Source organism: Arachis hypogaea, chromosome 20 (genome assembly GCF_003086295.3).
Source record: "Arachis hypogaea cultivar Tifrunner chromosome 20, arahy.Tifrunner.gnm2.J5K5, whole genome shotgun sequence".
NCBI classification, from domain to species: domain Eukaryota; kingdom Viridiplantae; phylum Streptophyta; class Magnoliopsida; order Fabales; family Fabaceae; genus Arachis; species Arachis hypogaea.
This window is the reverse complement of record NC_092055.1, coordinates 1,874,907-1,898,106: the sequence shown is the minus strand read 5'-3', so window position 1 is coordinate 1,898,106 and position 23,200 is coordinate 1,874,907. Positions and strand designations below refer to the sequence as shown.

General features: G+C 39.8%; 3 protein-coding genes across 12 annotated transcripts; all 3 read right to left on the bottom strand.

Annotated features, from left to right (window-relative positions):
- Positions 1 to 6,387: 6,387 nt before the first annotated feature.
- On the bottom strand, positions 6,388 to 6,903 carry LOC112783472 (uncharacterized). The gene has a single exon (XM_025826430.1). It carries the CDS (start codon positions 6,901 to 6,903, stop codon positions 6,388 to 6,390), a length of 516 nt encoding a protein of 171 aa, XP_025682215.1.
- Positions 6,904 to 11,264: 4,361 nt separating this feature from the next.
- LOC112782816 (pentatricopeptide repeat-containing protein At3g09040, mitochondrial) lies at positions 11,265 to 22,991 on the bottom strand. Of its 10 annotated transcripts, none has more exons than XM_072230543.1 (8): positions 22,474 to 22,987; positions 20,138 to 20,310; positions 15,287 to 18,300; positions 13,693 to 14,449; positions 12,987 to 13,108; positions 12,605 to 12,850; positions 12,060 to 12,472; positions 11,265 to 11,741 (listed from the first exon to the last, which is right to left on the bottom strand). In XM_072230543.1, exons 3-4 carry the CDS (start codon positions 18,240 to 18,242, stop codon positions 14,436 to 14,438), a joined length of 2,970 nt encoding a protein of 989 aa, XP_072086644.1. In that variant the 5' UTR covers positions 18,243 to 18,300; positions 20,138 to 20,310; positions 22,474 to 22,987; the 3' UTR covers positions 11,265 to 11,741; positions 12,060 to 12,472; positions 12,605 to 12,850; positions 12,987 to 13,108; positions 13,693 to 14,435. The 10 variants fall into 10 exon arrangements, with proteins under 10 accessions (XP_072086644.1, XP_072086647.1, XP_025681209.2 ...); XM_072230546.1 differs by having other exon boundaries at positions 15,287 to 18,229; XM_025825424.3 differs by having other exon boundaries at positions 13,693 to 14,408; positions 15,287 to 18,229.
- On the bottom strand, positions 12,062 to 14,275 carry LOC112782817 (ABC transporter C family member 2-like). Its single transcript, XM_072230107.1, has 5 exons — positions 13,981 to 14,275; positions 13,693 to 13,791; positions 12,987 to 13,108; positions 12,605 to 12,850; positions 12,062 to 12,472 (listed from the first exon to the last, which is right to left on the bottom strand). The coding sequence occupies exons 1-5, from the start codon at positions 14,273 to 14,275 to the stop codon at positions 12,062 to 12,064; spliced, it is 1,173 nt and encodes a 390-aa protein (XP_072086208.1).
- Positions 22,992 to 23,200: the final 209 nt, after the last annotated feature.

The window sequence follows — 23,200 nt, the reverse complement described above, 5'->3', positions numbered from 1 at the left end:
GGCTGAGGCCGCCGAGCTGAAGAAGAAAAATAAAGAGACTGTGAAGCATGCTCAGAATGCCATTGGGGCTACCGAGGAGGCGATCAAAGTGCAGGTGAAGTTGCTGGCTCCCGACTTTGATGTCTCAGCCGTCAGCACCTTCAAGACCATCAAGGATGGTAAGATTGTCGATCTTCCGAAGAAGTGAGATGTATTTCGTTGTACTTTTTTGAGCCGTTCTGGCCTTGTGGTGTAATGTATTGCTTTGGACATTTTGGTAATTTGTGTAAACTATTTACCGTTTCTTTCGACAAGTGAAAACTTAGCCAAGCCGACTTGAGGCTTTTATGTTTGAACGTTCGAATTGTGGCCTTCATTTTGTTAGCCATTAAGATTGTGTTTGCGATTTTCATGGCTCCCGGGGTGATCAATTCTGAGGTGCCATAATGTCAACAAATTAGTGAATTTACAACTAAATAACACATAGTTAATTTACAAGGTAAAACAACTAAATAACGCATTAGACATGGTAGATCAGAAATAAGAGGTACCATCATAAGATTAGACATGCGACTAAATCATGTTAAGTGATGATCTAAACAAAATGGGTAAGTAAATAGGAACAAGTAAACATGGGTTGGAGCGGGTATTACTAGATCGGTGGATCGGCTGGTCGCCGGGTTTGTTTCGGTCTCTAAGGTAGAACCTTTTTAAGTTCGCCACGCGACACGTTCTGGGCATCTCTCTTCTGTTCAGTCGTTCCATCTTGTACGCTCCGCTGTCGACTACTTCTTTTACCATGTATGGGCCTTTCCAGTTAGCTGCCAGTTTCCCTTCTCCAGGGATCGGTAGACCCACGTCGTTGCGTCGCAGAACTAGATCGTTTGGTTCAAAACTCCTCTTTAGCACTCTGGCATTGTACCGCAGGGCTATCCCCTATTTCAATGCCGTTTCTGACAAGTGAGCCATTTCCCTGGTCTCGTCGATTAGATCTTTCTCCACAGCTTCCTCAACTCCACCGAGGAGTAATCGCAGGCTCGGTTCTCCCACTTCCACAGGAATCACCACATCGACCCCATAGGTAAGTCGGAAAGGCGTCTCCCCGGTGGAGGATTGTGGTGTTGTCCTGTAGGACCATAAAACTGATGCGAGTTTGTCTGCCCATGCTCCCCTCTTTTGGTCAAGTCGTTTCTTAAGGCCTTGGAGGATGACTTTATTTGCCACTTCCACTTGGCCATTGGTCTGTGGGTGGTCTATTGACGAGAACCTTTGTTTTATTCCTAGGCCGGTAAAAAACTCACCAAACTTCTTGTCAGCAAATTGTGTCCCATTATCTGATATCGCGACCTCCGGGATTCCAAACCTGGAGATCACTTGCCTCCACATGAATTTTCGGCAATTTGCTGACGATATACTGGCCAACGCCTACGCCTCGACCCACTTGGTGTAGTAGTCAATGGCCACGATCACGTATTTGACCTGCCTGGGGCCTACCGAGAAGGATCCCAGAAGGTCAACCCCCCATTGGCTGAAAGGTCGGGGGGCCAAAAGCAAACTTAATTCTGCTACTGGGGTCCTATAAAAGTTGGCATTTTCCTAACACTTTTTTGCATCTTTTAACGAATTCTTAGGTGTCCGCCATCATTGAGGGCCAATAGTAACCGCCATCAATGTGGGGACCGCAACATCCTTCGTGGACCTCGCTCAAGACGTAGTCCGTTTGATCGGGGCGTAGGCACTTTAGAAGGGGTTGGTTCAGTCCTCTTTTGAACAGTTGACCCTGTGCTATCACGTACTTGGCCGCTTCCCTCCTTACCACCTTCGCAGCCTTTTCATCCTCAGGGAGTTTGGTGCACGGATCCCCACACTCCGTACAACTGAACCAGCAAGTGCACTGGGTCGTCCAAGCAATACCTGAGATGAGTCAGGATCGATCCCACGAGGATTGTCGGCTTGGATCAAAAGGCGGATAGAAAAGTTGTGTAGTTGTTTAAACGCATAAAAGTAAAATAAAGATAACGTTACTCAGTAATTGTGAATTCAATGATAATAAGATGGTTAAGGCTTTAGAGATGCTTTGTTCTTCTGGATCAATCCTTTCTTACTGTATACTCCAACTGTGAATGATTTCTTCTATAGCAGGCTGTATATGATCAACACCGGTTTGAGCGGCTGCCAATCTTCCTCTAGGCTGAACACCAGGTTTGGTGCGCATCCAGTCTGAATGAGGGTGAAGCTCCTGCAGTTCATCCCTTTGGTGATCCTACTCAAAATGCCACAGGCAAGGTCGAATCTTTCGGATTAGAGAATGATGTGCCTTGATTCTAGCCTTTACCACAAAGACTTTAATCTCCCCATACCTCGGCTGAACTGATGTCTCAAGAAGTCCCCAACGAAGTCACGGATTAGCTGTCTAAGAGACGTATCTTCAAGATAGTGGTTCATTGATATCCGATGAAAGACGCTCGCTGAACCCATGTAGAATAGAGATAACCTTGTGCTGGTTCAACTCATTTATAAGGTTGAAGAACGAAGATACATCTTAGGAGAGAATCAAACATGAGTTGAAATAGAACAGTAATGCTTCTATTAATCCATAAAACTCAGCAGAGCTCTTAACCTTAACCTAGGAGGTTTAGTTAGTCATACTGTTCATAATGGTGTTCGAAAATATGATATGCTGGAGAGAGATACTAAACATGGTTGATCTCCTCCTATAAATATTAATATAATAACTAGGGATTACAGAAATATGATAAGCTTAGGATTGTAGTGTGAAAATCCACTTTCGGAGCACACTTGGTGAGTGTTTGGGCTGAGTTTTAGTGTCTCCCACGTGCTAGGGGGCTTCTTGGGTGTTGAACGCTGGCTAAGGGCACCTTTATGGGCGTTGGACGCCAGCTGCTCCCTTTTGGGCGTCCAACGCCAAGAAGGGGGTAGATAGATGGCGTTGAACGTCAGTTTTGGGCCTTCATCTCCAAAGACAAGATGTATTATTATATATTGATGGAAAGCCCTGGATGTTAGCTTTCTATAGCCGTTGAGAACGCTTCATTTGAATCTCTATAGCTCCAGAAATGCTTTCTTGAGTGCACGGGGGTCAGATCCTGACAGCATCTGCTACGCTTTCCTTGCCTCTGAATCAGACTTTATCAAAACTCTCAGATTTCAGCCAGAAAATACATGAAATTGCATAAAAATACACAACATCAAAGTAGAATCCAAAAATGTGAATTTTGCACTAAAACCTATGAAAACTTGATAAAACTTAAATAAAACATAACAAAAACTATATGAAAATGATGCCAAAATGTGTATAAAATATTGCTCATCAGAGCTTCCCCTTCTCCAAGAAATCGGTAATTGGGTCCATCCGTGAGGGGATGACGGCTGCTTGGATTATGTGCAAAGTGACCGTTGGTTCCTTTACCAATCCTTGGATCAGGAATCGGTTTCCTGACCCTGGTTTCGTGCTTGCCAGCTTTGACAGGAGGTCGGCTCGGGTGTTCCTTTCTCTCAGAACGTGCTGCACCACGACCTCGTCGAATTCTTCACTCAAATTTTTTATCCTTTCCAAGTATTTCTGTAACAAAGAATCCATCGCTTGGTAGGTCCCATTGATCTGAGGGGTGACGGCTTGGGAGTCGCTGTTCACCTCTGCTTTGGATGCCCCAACTTCCTTTGATAAGAGTAGACCTCCTATAAGGGCTTCATATTTTGCCTAGTTGTTTGAGACTGGAAAATCGAACTTGATGGACTGCTCGTATATCATTCCAGTAGGGATTTTGAGGATTATCCCTGCCCCCCCCCCCAAACGGTTGGAAGCTCCGTCAACATGGAGTTTCCACCGTGTGTGCGGGATCTCGTGAGGGTCCCCGTTACCTCCACTAGGAAGTCAGCCATCGCCTGGGCCTTAATCGCGTGTTTGGGCTCATAATGCAGATCGTACTAAGACAGCTCAACTGACCAGGTCATCATCCGTCCTGCCAGGTCGGGTATTTGTAGAACTTGGCGAATCGCTTGATCCGTCCTGACGGTGATTCGGTGCCCCTGAAAGTACTGTCTCAACCTTCGAGACGAGATCAGGAGTGTGTAGGCTAGCTTTTCCAATTTGCTGTACCTTAATTTCGCGCCTTGCAGTGCTTTGCTAATGAAGTAGACCGGTTGTTGGGTCCTTCCTTCTTCTCGAACGAGGACGACTACCAAGGCGTGGTCTGTTACAGCTAGATATAGAAATAATGTCTCGCCATCCTTGAGCTTACCTAGGACCGGTGGTGCTGAGAGTATGTTCTTGAACTAGTTGAAAGCTTCTTCACAAGCCGGGGTCCATTCGAAGGCGATCCCTTTCTTCATAAGGTTGAAGAAGGGGAGGGCTTTGGCTGCCGATGCACCGAGGAAACGAGATTGGGCTGTAAGCCTTCCGGTCAACCTCTGCACGTCCTTGATGCAACCTGGGCTAGTCATTCGCAAAATGGCTTCACACTTGTCCTCGACCCCTCTTTGGGTTATCATGAAACCTAGGTCTTCCGATCGGCTGGTCTTCACCAATATATCATCCACGTATACCTCTACCGATTTCCCGATTAAATCGTTGAAAACCTTGTTCATCAGTCTCTGGTAAGTCGCCCCTGCATTCTTTAATCCAAATGGAATTACCTTGTAGCAATAAGTGCCTCCTGGCATTATGAACGCCGTTTTTTCCTCGTGTGGCCGGTGCAGCGGTATCTGGTTATACCCAGAGTACGCGTCCATGAAGCTCAGGAAACGATAACCTGCTGCTGCGTCCACAAAGGCGTCAGTGTTAGGAAGGGGGAAGGAGTCCTTGGGGCATACTTTGTTGAGGTCTGAATAGTCGACACATGTCCTCCACTTTCCGTTGGCCTTCTTGACAAGGACCACGTTCGACAACCATGTCGAGTAGTCCAGTTCCCTGATAAACCCTGCTTCCAACAAGCTGGCCGTCTGCTTGGCTACCTCGTTGGCTCTTTCCTGGGACATCCTTCTTCGTCTCTGGGCCACGGGCTTGGCATCCGGTCTCACGGCTAGTCGATGTGACATAAATTCGGGGTCTACTCCAGGCATATTGGCTGGTGTCCAGGCAAATGAGTCATCATTTTCTCTTATGGCCTTCATGAGGGGCTCTTTCAGGTTATGGGGGAGGTTCCTATTCACAAAAGTAAACTTGTCCTCCGTGTCTCCAACCCTGAATTTTTCCAAATCTCCTTCGGGCTCGGGTCTCGGTCTGTCGTCAACCCAAGCACCTAAGTCGGCCAGGAAGACCCCAGATGCTTCCTTTGATCTCTTTCTTAGGGAGAGGCTGGCATTGTCGCATGCAACCGACGTTTCTAAGTCTCCTCTAAGGGATCCCACCGACCCATCGTCAGTGACAAATTTCATGACCAAAAGCTTAGTGCATATCACAGCAGAGAATTCATTGATCGTTTTTCTTCCCAGGATGATATTGTAAGCCGTGGAGTCTCTCAGGATGACAAACTCCGCCATTACCGACCTCTTACCTCCTCCTCCGTCAATGCGAACCGGGAGGGAAACTACCCCGTCGGGCTTTATGAAGTTGTCCCCTAGGCCGACCACTCCGTGTTGGTGGGTTTTTAGATCGATTTTTCTCGGACTCCCAGGGCATCAAAAACGTTCTTGAACATGATGTTGGAGTCGGCTCCGGTGTCCACGAGGATTCGTTTCACCAGACCTGCTCCGACTCTTGCTGTGATCACCATAGGGGGGTTCTCCAGGGTGTCGTGGAACCATTTGTCCTATGGTCCGAGCGATATCCTTGGGGTTCTCCTAAACGAGGGCCCATGGTTAGTTGATGATACGACCAAGATCTTGGCGTCTTTCTTTGCTGCCGACTTCGACCTTGGTGCTACGTCTATTCCGATTACAACGTTGACGACAGTGAGGCTGCGGTCGTTGTCTTCTTCGGGCTCTTGTCTAGGCTTCACAGCCCGGCTTCTGTCGTTGTCAGATCAGTCGCGCTCTCGCCTCCTGGGTTTTCTTATAAACTGTGAGAACTCCGTCAGTTTGCGTTCGCAGATTGCTTATTCCAAAGCGTCCTTTAGGTCAAAGCAGCCCTGGGTCTTGTGGCCGAAACCTTTATCATAGTCGCAGTAGAGACTCTTGTTCCCACCAGTTCTGTCCTTGAGTTGGCGAGATTTTCGACAAGATGCCTTTGTCGGCTATTTGCTGGTATATCTCAACGATCGGGGCCGTCAGAGGGGTATAGTTTGTGAACTTTCCTACTCGAGGGAAAGGCTTGAAAGGTTTAGTCGATCCTCCGTCCTTGGAGTATTCTTTGGGCCTTTCCCCGTACCTGGATTGACGGGGAGGATGGTTGGTGGGCTGCCGTTTGTTGGCCGCCACCACCTGGATGACCTCCTCATCGTTGATGTATTATCTTGTAACGTTCTGAATTTCTTGCATGGTCCATACAGGCTTGGGGGTAAGGTGTTTCCTAAAGTCTTCGTTCGACAGCCCGTTCGTCAAACACAGGCTGGCCACCGAGTCGGTCAGGCCGTCCATCTCCAGACATTCATCGTTGAACCTGTCAAGATACTTCCTGGTCGGTTCTCCGTTTCTTTGGGTTACCCCTTGGAGGTTGATCGGGTGCTTTGCTTTGGCAATGCGCGTAGTAAATTGCGCTAAAAAGCTGTGAGTTGTGTCCGCGAAAGTCGTCACGGACCCTTGGGGGAGCGCGTTGAACCATCGGATTGCCGGTCCTGCTAGGGTTACGGGGAAAGCACGACACCTCACCTCGTCGCCCACACCCTCGAGGTTCATCCTAGCCTCAAAGGCTGTTAGGTGTTCCTGAGGGTCCTGGGTTCCATCATATCTCATGTCCGTAGGCTTATCGAAGTGCTTCGGTAGCCGGACCTCGAGAATGGAGTGGTGAAAAGGAATTGCTCCCATGATTATGGGGTTTCATCGCCTTCTCGGTCTCTCCCTGCTCTCTTCTCGGTCTTCCGCCTCAGCATGAGTCGCGAAGGGCCGAGTGTAGATTATGGGGTCTTGTCGTCTTCTCGGTATTTTCTTGCTTTCGCCTTAGCCCTCAGACTCTGCGCGGGTCGAGGGGGACCGGGAACCTGTTCTAAGTCTGACGTGGTTCCTCCAGGGGCTTCTTCTTCGGGTCTCCCCTCTCTTTTGAGGAGATCGGGCATGAGGTTGACTCGGGCCAGGTTGGTAGCGGTCCCTGGCCGCAAACTCCCTCTCAAGGTTTTGTACTCTGTGGCGCAACTCCTGCATGATTCTCACGTTATCGCCTCCCATCCCTCCAAAAGGATGCCTTTCTCAGGAACGGGAGGGGAGCTCGTCCCCGCGAGAGGGGGATATCGTGCGTTCGCGAGAGGAAGCTAAGGAGGCCACCCTGCTGGTTCGGTGAGCTCCCTCTTCCTCGCACGGGTTGCCCTCCTCTCGCCCTTCAACTGGCCCCAACAGGAAATCCATTTGTGCCAGAGGTCTCCACAGACAGCGCTAATGTTCGGTTGCTCGGGTATCGAACGGGTCGGATGTGCTAAATGTCCAGGGATGATGGAGAAATTGGGTTCGGATCACCTTCATGCGTCTGGATCTCCAAGACCAGTGTGTAGAGGAGAAGGTCGGAGTTCGAGATCCTCCCAGGTTGACGACGTGGAGTGAAAAGGGGGGATGCCACCTGCAAAGGGACTTCGACGCTCTAGTCAATGTCTGTACAAAGGCGACAGTTAGGATAAAGGTTAGGTGACGTACCTCTGGAGAGGGGTAGGACCCTCCCCTTATATAGTCTACACTAGGGTGGGTCCCACAGGAGCAAGCCAAGCTCCGAAGAAGCTTCGCCTCCCCAGCTGTCAGGTACCTCGCGAGAGGGGAGGTGACATCCGGGTCACCTTCCGGTTCGGGTCGTGTTGTCCCGTCGGGTCGACCGATACGTCGGGTTCGAGCAATGGGCCAACTGGACTGAGTCGGAACAGGTATTTTGTGACTCCATTCATTAATTTTATTGTTAGTTGTCACCAATTTTTCATTAGCTAGTGATAAAGTAATAACAAAAAATATTTTTCGTAAAAATAATTTGTCATTATTTTGCAAATTCTTGTAGTAAACGTTCTTTTTATTTTTTTTTCCGTAGATTAATTATCATTTTTAGATTGGAATAAATAATTTTGGGTAAGTGCTGGACCTCACTAAGTAACTTAGCAGGCTACTCCGAAGAATAAGAGGGATGATAACCATAGAGAACTTAGGATTAAGTGATTAACCGATTAAGGGTGTGTAAATTCCATTACTCTTATTAATTGCCTGTCTCTAACTTTTAGCCACTGAGCTATCATTAGTAGAGGATTAGCTGAAATCATATATTTATGCACATCCGGTTTTTACGGTATATGCTAACAAATTGACTTGTATTGAGAAAATTAAATAAGAGTTTAGTTTTAAATTATATATATTTTTGAGACACTTGTTAGAGATATCCAAGTTACTCATTAATAATGATATGTTAACCGTCATATATACATCGATGCATGGACCATACGTAGCATAGAGCACTATGTCTGAAATTCAAATTCCCAGATAATCTACTCTAGATTCGATTCCTATCATTTATGCGAAGAGAAAAGTATTATTATTCTATGTCAAGATTAAAAAAAGCGGCAAATCAAAATATCAAATCTTATTCTATCTCTTTACGCGTATTTGTACATATATTATATATTGCAAATATTACAATTACAATTATGAGGTAATAATAATATATTAACACGGAAGAAAAGAATGAATGAAATTTAGAAATGGAAGGAAGCATGATTTTAAGAGAGAGATAGAGAAAGAGAACAGCCACCAATATTCTCGCTGTATTAATATCCCGACAAATGGACAACATGTGTCACACAGATAGCAACTCATCTTTTCTGTAACAATTTTTCTATTCGATCCGTGCAATTGATCCATCACGGAAAATAATAATAATAATTTCTTTATTTTATTTTTATCAAAGAAATTCATTTGCTCTGGAGAATAATACATAGTTACATACCATGTACGACGTATAAAGGAAAAGTCTAGAAAATCAGTAGATTTGTTCAAATTTGGCCAGCAGTTAGCCAGTAAAATAAAAATGAGTGATTTTTTACTATTAAATAAAATCTTATACCATTAAATATATTATTGATAACTAATTGACGGCTACAACTTATAAAATTTACTGGCCCTAGCATTCCTCACATATAAATATTAATATATATTTATAACACTATTTTAATTTACTGAGATCCAAACACAGTTATATATTAGTCCATCTTTCCCATAATAATTGGAGTGGAATAATATATATAATTGATCATCATGAATTGAAATTATTCTCGATTGTCCTACCTCTCTCATTATTCTTAAAAATGATAATAACAGAGAACAAATCCCAGAAACAAAGAATACCAAAATGGCAAAATCTAATAATAGCTAGCTAGCTAGCCTACAATACAACACGTCTAACATTTTTCTGAGGGGGGAGGGGAAATAATTGCACTTTGATCCATTATTTTTTCAAATTAACAAAGGGTGGTGAATAAGAGAAATAGTGAGGGGTTATTAGGAAAAAGTAAAGGAAAAGAAGGGGAATGATGATGGAGAAGTCAAATAAAGCCAAGAAACAATAATAAATGGGAGGAGTTAAGATAAGAGGAACTTGTTAGAAAGCTCTCTTATTCATTCATAAACATGTATTCCCAGGTTGAAAGGGGAACAAATAAATTGGATTTCATTTTTAAGAGAGAGAAATTGCAAAATGTCCACTACGATAAATACTAGATTGGTCCAAAGAAATAAATTGACAAGTCAAACTTAAAAATCAAGGAGGGAGTACTTTATAAAAGAAAGTTGGTGAGTATTCAAGGGGATAAGTAATTTAATAATTCATGACATAAATGGTTCAAGCTCTATCTTCTTAGGTCCTTTTTAATTTATTACGTTGGTCCCCAAATTTAATTACAACAATATAAATAAATAAACGACACTAAATGGCTCAGTGATCCAACATATTTTGGAGCTTGTGATGGTTGGATCGTTGGATGGGTAGCTTCTCCAAAAATAACTTGGAAAGTGACCAGACGAGACAGAAAGCAAATGGTGTGCACCCAAAAGAGAAACTTGAAAAGTGAAGCACTTAGTGAGCCATCAAAAAGGGAGAAAGAAAGTTAAATAAAGATGGTATTGATAACAAGATCCCCTCAGCATACGAAAGGTTGGTGTCTATTCCACGTAATTTATGCACCTGTTTTTAGTAATGGTTTAGCTAAAAGATATTATAGTATTCAGCTTGGTATTATTATTTACGTGTTAACAGTTAAATTAATTTCTAAAAGATAGATATTTTTTTAGTTTATTTATAATATATTTTGTTAATTAAATTAATTTTTAAAAAAATTTAAATTAATTATATTTATTTTTATTATTTTATTAATAATTTTTGTCAATTAATAATATACAATGTCAACTAATAGCATATATAATATTTAGCATATTTAATTAGACATTGATTAAATATAATTATAAAAATATATCAATTTATTAAATTAAAATTAAAATTTATATAATTAAATAAATAAACTAATTTAATAAATTTTTATAAATATATTTTATCAGCGTCCAATTCAACTTATTAAAACCAAAGAAAAAAGGAGAATGGAGGTAAAAATTGTATGCTAACAAAATGGTGAGTTATCAAACTCACTAATTCTAGAAGAATGTATTATGTGAGAATAAGACAAAATAAAATGAATTAACTATTGGTTGGTTGGGCTTTATTGTTGTGAATGAGCTTATCTTTATATTTTATTTGGACTGTTTGTTGTTTATGTTCGAATAATTAACGTTTCAGTCGTGGATAAATTTGAAAAAAGATCCACCCTTAAAAGATTAATTTGACTATTAATTTATTATTTTTATTTTGTATTATTAGGAAATAATAAGGAAGTTATACAACACTAGCGATTAACAAATTTTAAGATGATATAGGTCTTCTAAAAATTGAAATACACTTTGGGTCTAAAAGCAAGAGACTCTTTTTCGTCATCCATTCCATGCAAGACATTTGAGTATAATTGCTTGATTGGCGAGGATTTGTGATTTTGAAAGATGCTTGGAATAGTTGAATATAACAGTACTAGTGGAAGTTTGTGGCATAACATGATCGAAAAAGGAAATTTTTCTAAAATAAAAAATTAGTAGAATAAATAAATAAAACATTTAATCACTACTGAATTTATAATTTTCATTGTATGTAAATCTTATTACCTTGATTTAAGAATAATTAACATTTTATTTTCTCACTTAGTTTTAGAGAATCTTTTTCCAAAATCCAAACACAAGTATTCAAGACCTAAAAGATATTTTTTTTCCCCTAATATATTTTGGGCAATAAAAATTACATTACAAATGATAAGGGAAATTGGGTTAATTTCTGGATTAAGATCAAAATGAAACTTATTGCATTTTCGAACTCATGTCTCATGGCTGAGTGATGGAGCTACATTGCCAAAAATAGAGTTAGCACAACCTTGGGTATGTGAGTCAGTTGGTGGGACTGTGGCACATGTTATATTCCCTGCAAATATGCAATTCAGAATAATTGTTTGTCCAAATGAACAATTATTTTGAAGCAGAGGTAATATATAACAGTGCAGCTTTGGCTACATATCAACTTGATCAAAGTTAATTGATCTATCATCAAAATCAAAGTCTGATTGATGTGGCCAGTCTGCTCATCATTGCAAGACCTACAAAAACGAAAAAGACAAGCAATTACATCATCTACACAGTGAGAAGCTTACACTTCATCTCCAACCACATTGAAAAACCTGAGATTCTTTAATCTTAGAAATTTAAGCTCATTTAGCTCTAATACCATATCTTCCAGGGTTATCTCTAACTTGGAAATATTTGAGACAATATATATGGGAGAAAAAAAGGAAAGAGAAAGGAGAGGGAGGATAATGCATTCATGGACAAAAAATGAAGTGGTCTCAGAATTTAATCTTTCAAAAATTTCATTGCAAGGGAAGGCTATGTAAAAGATGGCACAAAGTTATACATACCTTCAATCATCCTGTAGAGTGATGACCACCAACTGTGAGGATATTTGGTATCGGTCTAAAGATTCCTTGATTTCTCTATCATGCTTCCTTTCCAAAACCCCCTGCAAAGTTAACACAGCATCCCTTGTTTTCTTGATTATGCTATTCTCTTCTTCCACTTCCAATCTTTTTAGGTCAGTCTGTGATGAGATGAGACTGACGGCAAGGGCAAATTGAGCTGCAGCAGCCCAGCGAGACGAAGCAAGCCATTTTTTCTGGCCATCATTATGCTTACTCTCTTCCCTATCTGACTTACTCCCGAGTGCTAAGCTGCGTAGATATTGGGCATTTGCGGCTCCTGTACTTTGCACCATCTTAGAGAACGAACTGCCTTCATTTGATAGCAGTTCTTCAGGGGTATCATATTCAAGAACCTTTAAACATAAGAAGCTAGCATCAGTATTATTTTATGTTGTATAATTACGATTAGTATTACTTACATTAGTGCCAAAGGATAACCATATTATAAGATTTAACCAGCAGTACCATATAAATACAGTGCTTACCTTACCACCATCGAGCAAAAGAATCCGATCACAGTCTATGATGGTGTTAAGACAATGAGCAATGATGAGCATGGTGCACGATTTAAATTCCTCTCGAATTGTTTTCTGTATGAGGGCATCTGTTCTAACATCTACTGCTGCAGTGGCTTTGTCAAGTACTAATATCTTTGATCTACGCAATAATGCCCGAGAGAGACTCAACAGTTGCCTCTGCCCAACACTGAAGTTATCGCCTGCCTCAGAGACCTAAACAAAGTACATTTTCATAAATATTATATTGCTTTCAATAAAACATCCCTTATTGACCATTGTAAAAATACTCAGCAATAGAAATGGTTCTGTACAAAAAAAGCCAGAGTGTAATCAAGGAATCATAATTTACCTCAGCATCCAGCCCCAAAGAATTCCTCCGAATCACATCCTTCAAATGTGCCCTCTCCAGAGCCTCCCAGAGGTCAGCATCATTGTGTTCATTAAAAGGGTCAAGATTAAACTTTACCGTTCCTACAAAATATTAAATTAAGCTTAATATAAATACAATTACATAAATTCAAAGATTAATATGCTTCACAATTTACAGAGTAAAAATTATAAAAATCAACAACACAATCATATATCTAGCAGAGCAAAACATCACTTATTATTGCTTTCCAGTTTTGACATCACAAGTATTCCAATCTTCACTCAAGTAGATCAACGAATTTCTTAACTTTAATGTTAACATATTTATCCTTATTTTCTCATTCTTTTTTTTTTTTCCCTTACTGTATTTTATAAAAATCAAATGATCAATAACCTTTAATATGTGGCTCTAAAATGAGTTAGAATTCCCTTCCTGCCCAAAAGATTCTTTCCACTTATGGCCAAAACAGATCTCTTAGCTTTAAAAAATTCAAGATCTACAGTCCATTTTACCATAAGTAAAAATAATAATAATAATAATAAAAGAAATAAGTCCATTCTTACAACATTATTGTTTAACATACTCTTCCCTCTGGTCAGTTGGTAACTTGGAAACAAAAGAACAGAATCCCAGCCTAAGTTGCCAATATGAAAATACGATGGAAAATATTATATCTTAAATATACCTGAAAACAAAACAGGGGACTGTGGTATAATGCCAAGAACTTTACGCAAATCAGCTAGCCCAAACTTTGCAATATCACAATCATCAATTAATATTCTTCCTCTTTCCAATTCCACAATTCAAAATAAAGCATTAAACATGCTAGATTTTCCAGCTCCTGTCCTTCCTACAATGCCAACCTTATCGCTTGGAAAAATTGTGAAATTCAAGCCATGAAGGACAGGAGGAAGTTCAGGCCTGTATCGAAGTACAACATCCTAAAATCTAATTGATCCAGATGAGGGCCAGCCTGGAGGGGGGCGACTATCCTCAATGATGGATGGTGCCTCTGAAGGCAAATCTATATAAGTGCCAACACTCTCAACAGCATTTAGACTATTCTCAGCCAAACTAGCAAGCCTGAGCACACCAGTAAGCAAACTGGTAATGTTCAAAGCATAACTAAGTAGGAAACCCATGGTGGATGAAAATTGCTGCTGGTTCTCGGCCCTCCCATTCTGCATTACCGCAAAGGTTGCAGTAAACCATATCATGAGACCTCCCAGAGTTTCCAATCGAATTGCAAGCCATCGATTTCCACTCATGTTCACCAGAGTGAATCGTATGTTGTTGTCCATCGACTTTCCATTGATATCAGCCATGCGGTCATAAGCCTTGTAAGCACACATTGTTGATAGACCATTAAGTGCTTCTCCAAATTGTGCATAAACAGGGGATCTACAAATTGAATCTAAGCGCTTTACTTCACGGGCGGTGCTCTATATAAATGAATAAAATGATGCTCACATGAGTTGCTCAAATTCAATATCACAAACAGAATAATAAATTCTACTACTAAAATTTGTGAGAAAACCAGAAAAAAAAAAAGAATTAGTGATAATAATCTAGAAATTATTTCAACTAATCTAGAAATTATTTCAACTCGCATAAGGGTCAGATTTTGGGTGCATTAAACCAATCATCCATAGCAAAATTGCGTAAGGTACAAATGCTGGTTTAGTAACAATCATCCATGGCAAAGCCCAATAATAATAATAATAATAATAATAACAATAATAATAATAATAATAATTGCAAAAGGTACAAAGGATGGTTTATGATATAAAAGGTAATTAGACCAAACTGCTTCATAGTTATTGATGATGGATACTAAAAACTATATGTCAACTTGAGCTTATCAGCACTACACAAAAGTTGACCATCTTAAGTCAAGAAAAATATAGATAGGAATAAAATTAGACGAGCTTAATCCAGGTAACGTGAGGGTTTACTTTTTATTTTTTAAGTTCTAACCAGAAACTTATATTCAAACACATGAATATGCATAACAAATTGACAACAAACAGTTCATAAGTAATGCAAATAATAATATAATGCTTTCCATTTGCCAGAAAGTAGTAACAATGGAATATATGTACGATTTGTTCTGTCAGAATGCAAATCTGAGTTGATTGCTTGATTTCCTATTACTATGAAAAATTAAATTTAACCAACAAGCAAAATTCCATCATCCTGAAATCTGTTGTCTCTCATGAGTGCTGTCAGATGCTTCAAAGAATGTGAAATTTCAGCATAATTAGGATGTGATATATCACCTGCAACAAATGAGTTTGTCTTTTGTCCTACAACAATCCAGCTACACCCAGGCATCTTTTGGATTTCTTTCTGTATCATGGTTCTCCTCAAAGATCTAGCTTCATTCCAATGTCCTGATGCAGCATACATATTAGAAAGCAATACATATGGGGAAGAATTGTCAGGTTCTAACTTAATAAGGTTCTTAGCTGCTCGCTCTCCCCTTATATCATCACCATGAATTCGGCAAGCTCCCAATAAATTGGCCCAAATCATAGCATTCGGTTCGACATTTAGTTTGTCGATGAACTCTTCAGCTTCTTTGAGATTACCCCAGCGACCAAGAAGATCCACAATGCAAGCATAGTGATCAGCCCTGGGTTCAATGCCATAACAGTTCACCATGAGATCAAAAATTTGACGGCCCTCGGAAACCCACCCTGCATGGCTGCAAGCAGTGAGCACTCCGAGGAATGTGACATCATCTGGTGTAACACATGAGTGAGCCATCTCATTGAAGACCTTCAGAGCGCTTTCTGCATGACCATTTTTTGCAAATCCAACTATCATTGAGTTCCAAGAAATCACATCCTTTTTAGTACCCATTTCTTCAAAAACTTGCACAGCACTTTTTACATCCCCACATTTAGCATACATGTCTATGAGTGCACTGCTGGTTAACTCATCCAAGTCAAAACCAGTATGGAATATTAGAGAATGTATCTCTTTCCCATCTTGCAATGCCGATAAGAGAGCACAAGCTCGAAGAACTGAAACAAATGTTGCTTGGTCAGGGAACATACTGTTGTCCCGCATTTCTCGGTATGAATTTATGGCCTCGTAACAGCAATCATTTTGAGTATACCCAGAAATTAAAGCAGTCCACATAACAATGCTTTTAAGGTTCGAAAACTCTGAGAAAAGTAAGTTGGCATCTGCAATCCTTTGTGAGTCCATATACATGCCCAACAAAGAGGTACCTAAGAACTCACTACCACATAAAAGACCCCTCTTAACTATAGCACAATGGATCTGCAACCCTAGATTTACCTGAGAACCCTTACAAGCATCTATCAGGCTTGCAAATGTAATTTCAGATGGCTTGAGCCCCAATGCCAGCATATCACTAAAAAGATTAATAGCTTCTTTTATATTTTTCAGAGCATATCCTGAAATCAGAGCATTCATGGATACCACACTCCATTCAGGCATGTTAGAATAGATTTTTCGTGCATCTTCAATGGACCAGCATTTAGAATACATGTCAATAAGAGAACTTCCAACAAAAAGGTTTGTTTCTAATCCCAACTTAACTGCCAGGCAATGGAACTGCAATCCTGCTTCTAATAGCTTAACATTTCCACAAGCGCTAAGTATGCTTGCCAAAGCTACCTCGTCAGGTACTATGCCATGTAACCTCATTTTGTTGAACATTTTGAAAGCATCAGTTTCCTCTTCTTCCTGCACGTATCCAACAATAATGGCATTCCAAGAAATGTTATCTCGGGTTTTCATGCGCTCAAACTGTTTCCTAGCTTCCTTCAAAGCCCCAGCCTTGGCATACATATCTACCAATGCATTGTTCACAAATAAATTGTTTGCAAAACTTCTCTTGATAACAACTGAATGCACCTGAGGACCAATTTCTAAGCTTTCAAAACAAGCACATGAACTCAAAATGCTAGTGAAGGTAAATTCGTCCGGTTCAATGGTACGTCGTGTCATATCAAGGAATAGCTCCATTACATGATTGAAATAACCATTCTGTGCATAAACTCCCAGCATGGCATTCCAAGTGACCATATTTTTCTCAGACATGACATCAAATACTTGCTTTGCAGCATCTAACATTTCGCACTTCCCATACATACTGATCAAAGAACTTCCCACATATATACTAGAACCCAAACCTTGTTTGATAGCCTCTCCATGGACTAGTAACCCATAATCCAACGCAGCTAAGCTGGCAATCGCACTAAGAACACTTGCCAGCGTGGACCTTGAGGACTTTATACCACACTTCCTCATTTCGAGAAAGAACTCAATGGCCTCCTTATGATGGCCGCTCTTAGCATGACCAGAGATCATCGCATTCCATGCCACAACATTGCTAGTGTGCATGTCTCGGAACAATTTACAGGCATCATCCAGCTTACCCAAATTCACAAGAGCATTGAGAACAGTCACAAAAACCACCTGGTCAGGAGAGCAGCCAGCTATCTGCATTTTGTCAAACACCTGAAGGGCGTCCTGCGGCAGCCCGGCTCGAACATAACCCGAAATCAAAGCCGTCCAAGAAACATTGTCCAAGTGGACTGCGGCGTCAAATATGGCGCTAGCATGGCGGAGAAAGCCACATTTGGCATACAGATCGATAAGAGCACCCTGGCAGAACGGATTGGACTCAAAACCTGCCTTGATCACGCAGGAGTGAAGCAGCGTGCCGAATTCAACATTCCTGAGCTTTGAACAAACAGAGAGAGCTATAGCGAGCGTGAATTGGTCAGGCAACTGGCCAAAACGCATCATAGAAACGAAACAACGGAGTGCATTTTGGAATAACCCCTGCCTTGAGTACATGGAAATGATAGAATTATAAGCGGATAAATGTCTCTGACGGGGATGGAGCTGGTGGAAGAGCCTCTGAGCGAAAGGGACATTGCCGGCAGCGGCGTAGAGATCGATGGTGGCACTTGCGAGGAAGCCATCAGAGGAAATGTCGTGTTTGATGGCGTGTGCATGAACAACTTTGGCCATTTCCCCGTCGCCGTGGTTGGGAATATTGTCGAACACATGGTAGTCGTGATGGTGATGGGGATTAGTTTTAGTTTGTTGTAAGCGGAAGCAAATGCGGAGAAGGTCTTCGTAGACTTGTGAGATGGAAGGAGGAGAAGGGGAAGAGCAGTGCTGAATGGTGAGTGAATAAGGTCTTAAGAATAAGAAACCTTGGACATGAGGTGCAACTGCAAGACGCATCGACAAACAAACAAAACCACCTTGTTAATGCTTCTATTGCATAGATGCGTATTGCGTGCTGTGAAAATGAAAGAAAGGAATTGGGTAAGGGTCCTATTTAAAGAAAACAGTTAGCGGCTAATCACATTTTAGTCCATATAAAATGTTGCATCACTAATTCACTATATGTTAATCTTATTATTTTAAAAGACTTAAATCATAACGCAAAAGACAAATTTTATAATCTTCCTTAAGGACTAAAGTAATAACATGGAAAGATAAACTTGTAACTATTTCAAATCAATAGGTAGGGGTGGGCATGGTTTGGATTTTTAAAAATCCAAACTGGATCCACTTCAAAACCAGTTTTGTGGTTCATGAAACCAAACCAGAACTGGATTAAAGAGAGAAACCGGTTTTGAAAAAATAAAAACCGGTTTAAATCCAGTTTTTTAATATCCAAATCTAAAATCCCGTTTTTTTTTTAAATTCAGTTTTAAAACTAGATTTTTTAACCAAAAATCCAGTTTTAAAACCAGTTTTTTCAACCAAAAATCCAGTTTTAAAACTAGTTTTTAAAAATCCAATTTCCAAACCAGATTTTTTAACAAAAAAAATCCACTTTTAAAACCAGTTTTTAGAAATTCAATTTTCAAAACATAATTTTTTTAAAAGTAAAATTAATACTAAAGTCATTTTAAAGTGTATAGGTTCATTACAACTAGAATTTGGTTCTTTATAAATCTAACGACAATAGCTAATCTATATAACATTTAATCATTCTCAAAATATCAAAAGGATACCACCAAAAACTCTCTCAAACAACAACCACAAAATATCAAAAGATGCCAAGTTGCCAACAAAATCATCAAACAACCACAACCTTTGAGGAAAATATATCTGCAAATAACAAAATATACCTTTATCATTTTGAGACAAATCTTTAAATGAAAGTATTAAACCATATTTACAAAATTCTTAGCCCTGAAACAGGTTCAGGTACCTAGCATGCTACCTTGTCAAATATGACACATGAGAATTCCAGAGGCATATCAGAGGATTCCGAAATCCCAATGAATTGTGAATTGGTACTACGTGAACAAATTGGTGAATACATGAAACTATGACTATAACAAAATCTAAAAGACAATACTAATTTACATAAAAGCTACCTAAACATATTTATCAATATCTAAACTAGGAAAATGGGACAGAAAATATAAAATAAAAGGCAGGTAGGTTTAGAATTGGAAGGTTGAATCTTATTATCTGATTCTTTGGCTTTTAAAGCAATTATTATACTTCCTTACATTAGTTTCAATAGAAAAAATGATCAAAGAGCAACAGAATCTTGAAGCAAATTCAACCTTTCAAGCTAACATGACAGCACAATTGCGAATAAAAGGATTCAGATTTATGCTGCCACATACAATTCTTGTCCACTTCAATTTCTCAATTGTTGGATCAGGGCAGCAAGTGTAAATACTATTGATCCCATTAATTAGAAATTGAAACAAAATCTAAGCACAAGAAGCTCTATGAGGAATTGCCAATGCATGATGTTAATTAGACAACATAGGATGGGAAACATAAGATGAATGAATAACAATAATAAAATCATATCTTGTTCCTAAATATAAAAACACAATCACAATCAACGCAGACTAAGTATGAAAATCATCAAAACAATGTTCAGACCATCTCAGCCCAGTTTCTCATCAAAACAGCAATTCCATCATAAACAGCAAACTAACTCAGCAACAATCAAAACCTAACAATCTAAAGAAAATCATCCTAACCTAACTACCTATAATCAACTAACAGCAACTAATCTAACTAAGCTAATTAACCAAAATCAACTAATTAACCAAAATTAATCAAACTTAATAAAAATAAAAAGGAAAATGGACAAAAACCTGGAAGCAGAGAACTAGAACAGGGCAAAAAGAAAGGGGACAAGGGTATTGCAGCGACGGTGGATGGAGGACGCTGCTACAGGCGGCGCCGGCGTGATGGAACTGCGTTGGAACTCTCTAGAAAGAAGAGAAACAAGAGCTACTGCTTGTTCTGGTTCAGTGAAAAACAAAATCTGCAATACAATCAATTGCAAAATCAGACACGACAACCCAAAATTCCTCTAGAAGAAGCACGAGCAGAGGAAGACGACACAGTTGAAGGAGAAGTGCCGAAGGAGAAGACGACACGGTTGATTTGTGCATATGTAGTGTGAACTGGTTCAGTGGTTCACAGAATTGGGGTTTTTTTAAATTTTGGATCCTAATTCGGATTTGGATCCTAATTCGGATTTGGATCCGGATCCGGATTTAGATTGGTTAAATGGTTTGGATTAAAAACCAAACCATAAAATTGATGCAATTTGGTTTGGATTTTTTTTTATTTAAAACTGGTTTTTTTAAAATGGTTTGGTTTGGATTGAGTTTAGAATCCAAGATTTGGATTTTTTTGCCCAGCCCTATCAATAGGTTAGGTAATAACAATTTTAAGGACGGTGACACTTACATTTCAGTAGTATCTTTTTAAGGAGTATCAAAAAAGGATGGTACTAAAATAATTACAATAGAAGTAAAGTTATTCCCCTGTTTTATAGGCGCCAATGCAATTAGAACAATAATTTAGGCTTTAAAAAACATATTGGAATGTGCATCTAATAGCTTCAAAGTTCCACCAGACAATTTAAGCTTTAATTACAATTAATAACTTCAAACCTAAAGGTCAAAGAACTGAAAGAAGGAAGCTACTTCAAATGCAATTAGACCAAAAACTATAAAAAGCTTATAAAATTGATTCATATTCAGTCGTTCCAAGTTCCACTTAAAATAAAAACACAAAAATACTCCCAAAAAAAATGGGCATAGTGATTATTCCTATTTCCAAATGCAATTATTAGATAATGTAACCCTATTACAAGTACTCTATAAAATTTTCAATTTTGAGTCATTACCATGCTTAGGTAATAATAATAGTTTTGTCCATAGTTATCAGAACCGAACCGGCAATCAACCCGGTCATATGACTGGGTCACCAAATTACTGGTTCAACCGGTGGGTCACTGATTCACCCAGTTGACCCGGTCATAATTAAAAAAATTATAAAATTATATAAATAAAATTAAAAGTATGTATTAAAATTTAAAATGTAAGTCTTTACAAACATAATAATAATAATCAAATATTAATTTTGCTCATATTTATGCCTGAATCTCTATAGACAAATAAAAGATGAGAAATGCTATTCCAACAAAAGGTTTGTTCATATTTATGCCTGAATCTCTGTAGAAATATTACATAACCTATATACTCCTTCAGTTGTGGACTTGTGGCCACCTAGACAGATAAAAACAGCTAATAATGTTATATATACTGAAAAGAAAAAAATTAATACTCCATCTTGAAAATGGCCTAACTAAAAATAAAGAGTACAAAACACCTCGTTCAAAGATAAGACTTCAGAGACCATTTAAGATATAATGATATATACTGCAAAGTGAAATTACACCAACAGACATATTCAAAATGATCCAACATTTATATAAATTTATTACCAATAAATCTATAAGGAACCTAAAGAAAGATAACAAATTTGTACAAGAAGATCCTTAGCTGAATGTCCGAGAATTAACAAGTAAATGATCCCAAAACTACACCCAAGATGAACTATCAACACCTAATGCAGCATAAAATCACAATCCAGTTCAAAATAGATCCAATTACAAGAAATACACACTTCAAACAGGTAACCAACAATTCTACACCAAAAATCCAAACGCATAGTTTGAACTTAATAGGATCGGATCAGATCTAATGATCTCAAATCAAACTACAGACAAAACAAATACAAAGTTTTGACTCAAAACCAGAATTTATAATCGGGAAAATACTATCAAAGAAAATATATGGAAGCAACAAACAGCATTTAATTTGATTTCCATTTTAGCATTCAGTAACAAACATTACAAAACAGCAACAAGTAATCCCTAATCACACTAAACCTGAAATCAATAAAGCTAACATATCATAATCCCTAATTACAAAATAGCAACAATTAATTCCTAATCCATTTTTAGCAGCAGCAAGAAAATTTCAACAAAACTGTTAGGAATTAAAAAAAGAGCAGCAGCACAAAATCAACTATTTGATTTTCATTAATCCATTCACAACTTCACATTCAAAAATCAGCAAACAGAGCATAAAAGGAAGAGAAGAACCGAAGAAGTGAAAGCAGTGCCACTAACCTTCGACGGAGACACGGACGGCGACCGGCGAAACGACGGCGAGCTGCTCCAAGCCTCGAACAGAGAAGCCAGGGAGGACGGGGACAGGGGGAAGGAGGACGCCGAGCTACAAGAGAGGGCCTGGGCTACAAGAGAGGACGCGGAGGCGCCGACAGCATGGACGGCGGCGGCACTACGGCAGAACCGTTGCAGGGAGAACCTAGGGTTTGGTTGGGTGATTTTGAACTTTGCTTCAGAGTTCAGAGAGACGAAGCAAGCGTTGATGAAAGATCTGGGCCGAAGCTGAAACCCTAAACCCAGACTCACGGCGGAGGAAGCGTTGATGGTCGAAGCAGGAAGACGAGCTTAGCGCGACAGAGCTTGCGACGAGCTTGAGGCGGCGACGCGAGCTTGAGGCAGCAACGAGCTTGAGGAGCCGGCGACGAGCTTGAGGGAGACTGGGAGAGAGTGGCGAGAGAAGAGAGAGGTGAGATGGGTGTTGGTTCAAGGTTAGGGCGCCACAATGCAGGGGAGTAAGTGATGGTGAGAACGGCACCGTTTTCGTTTAAAAAAAAAAATCGGCCCGGGTCATATGAACCGGTCAAAGTCACCGGTTTTCATGAAATCCGACCGAATCGAACAGGTTTTCACCGGGTTTATTGCTTAAATGGTTTGACAAATAACTCGGCTCGGTTAGATGATCGAATGACCTGATTTCCGATCGAATCGGTCGAGTCGAGCCGGATTT

Coding starts and splice junctions, on each gene's coding strand:
- LOC112782817 (XM_072230107.1), bottom strand. CDS start 14,275: ATGAGTGGAAATCGATGGCTTGCAATTCGATTGGAAACTCTGGGAGGT. Junction 13,109..13,692: donor GTCCCCTGTTTTGTTTTCAG/GTATATTTAAGA, acceptor AATATTTTGTAG/GAACGGTAAAGTTTAATCTT. Junction 12,851..12,986: donor CTTTGGGGCTGGATGCTGAG/GTAAATTATGAT, acceptor TACTTTGTTTAG/GTCTCTGAGGCAGGCGATAA.
- LOC112782816 (XM_072230541.1), bottom strand. CDS start 18,242: ATGCGTCTTGCAGTTGCACCTCATGTCCAAGGTTTCTTATTCTTAAGA. Junction 14,409..15,286: donor GACAAACTCATTTGTTGCAG/GTGATATATCAC, acceptor TTCAATTTGTAG/ATCCCCTGTTTATGCACAAT.
- LOC112783472 (XM_025826430.1), bottom strand. CDS start 6,903: ATGGGAGCAATTCCTTTTCACCACTCCATTCTCGAGGTCCGGCTACCG.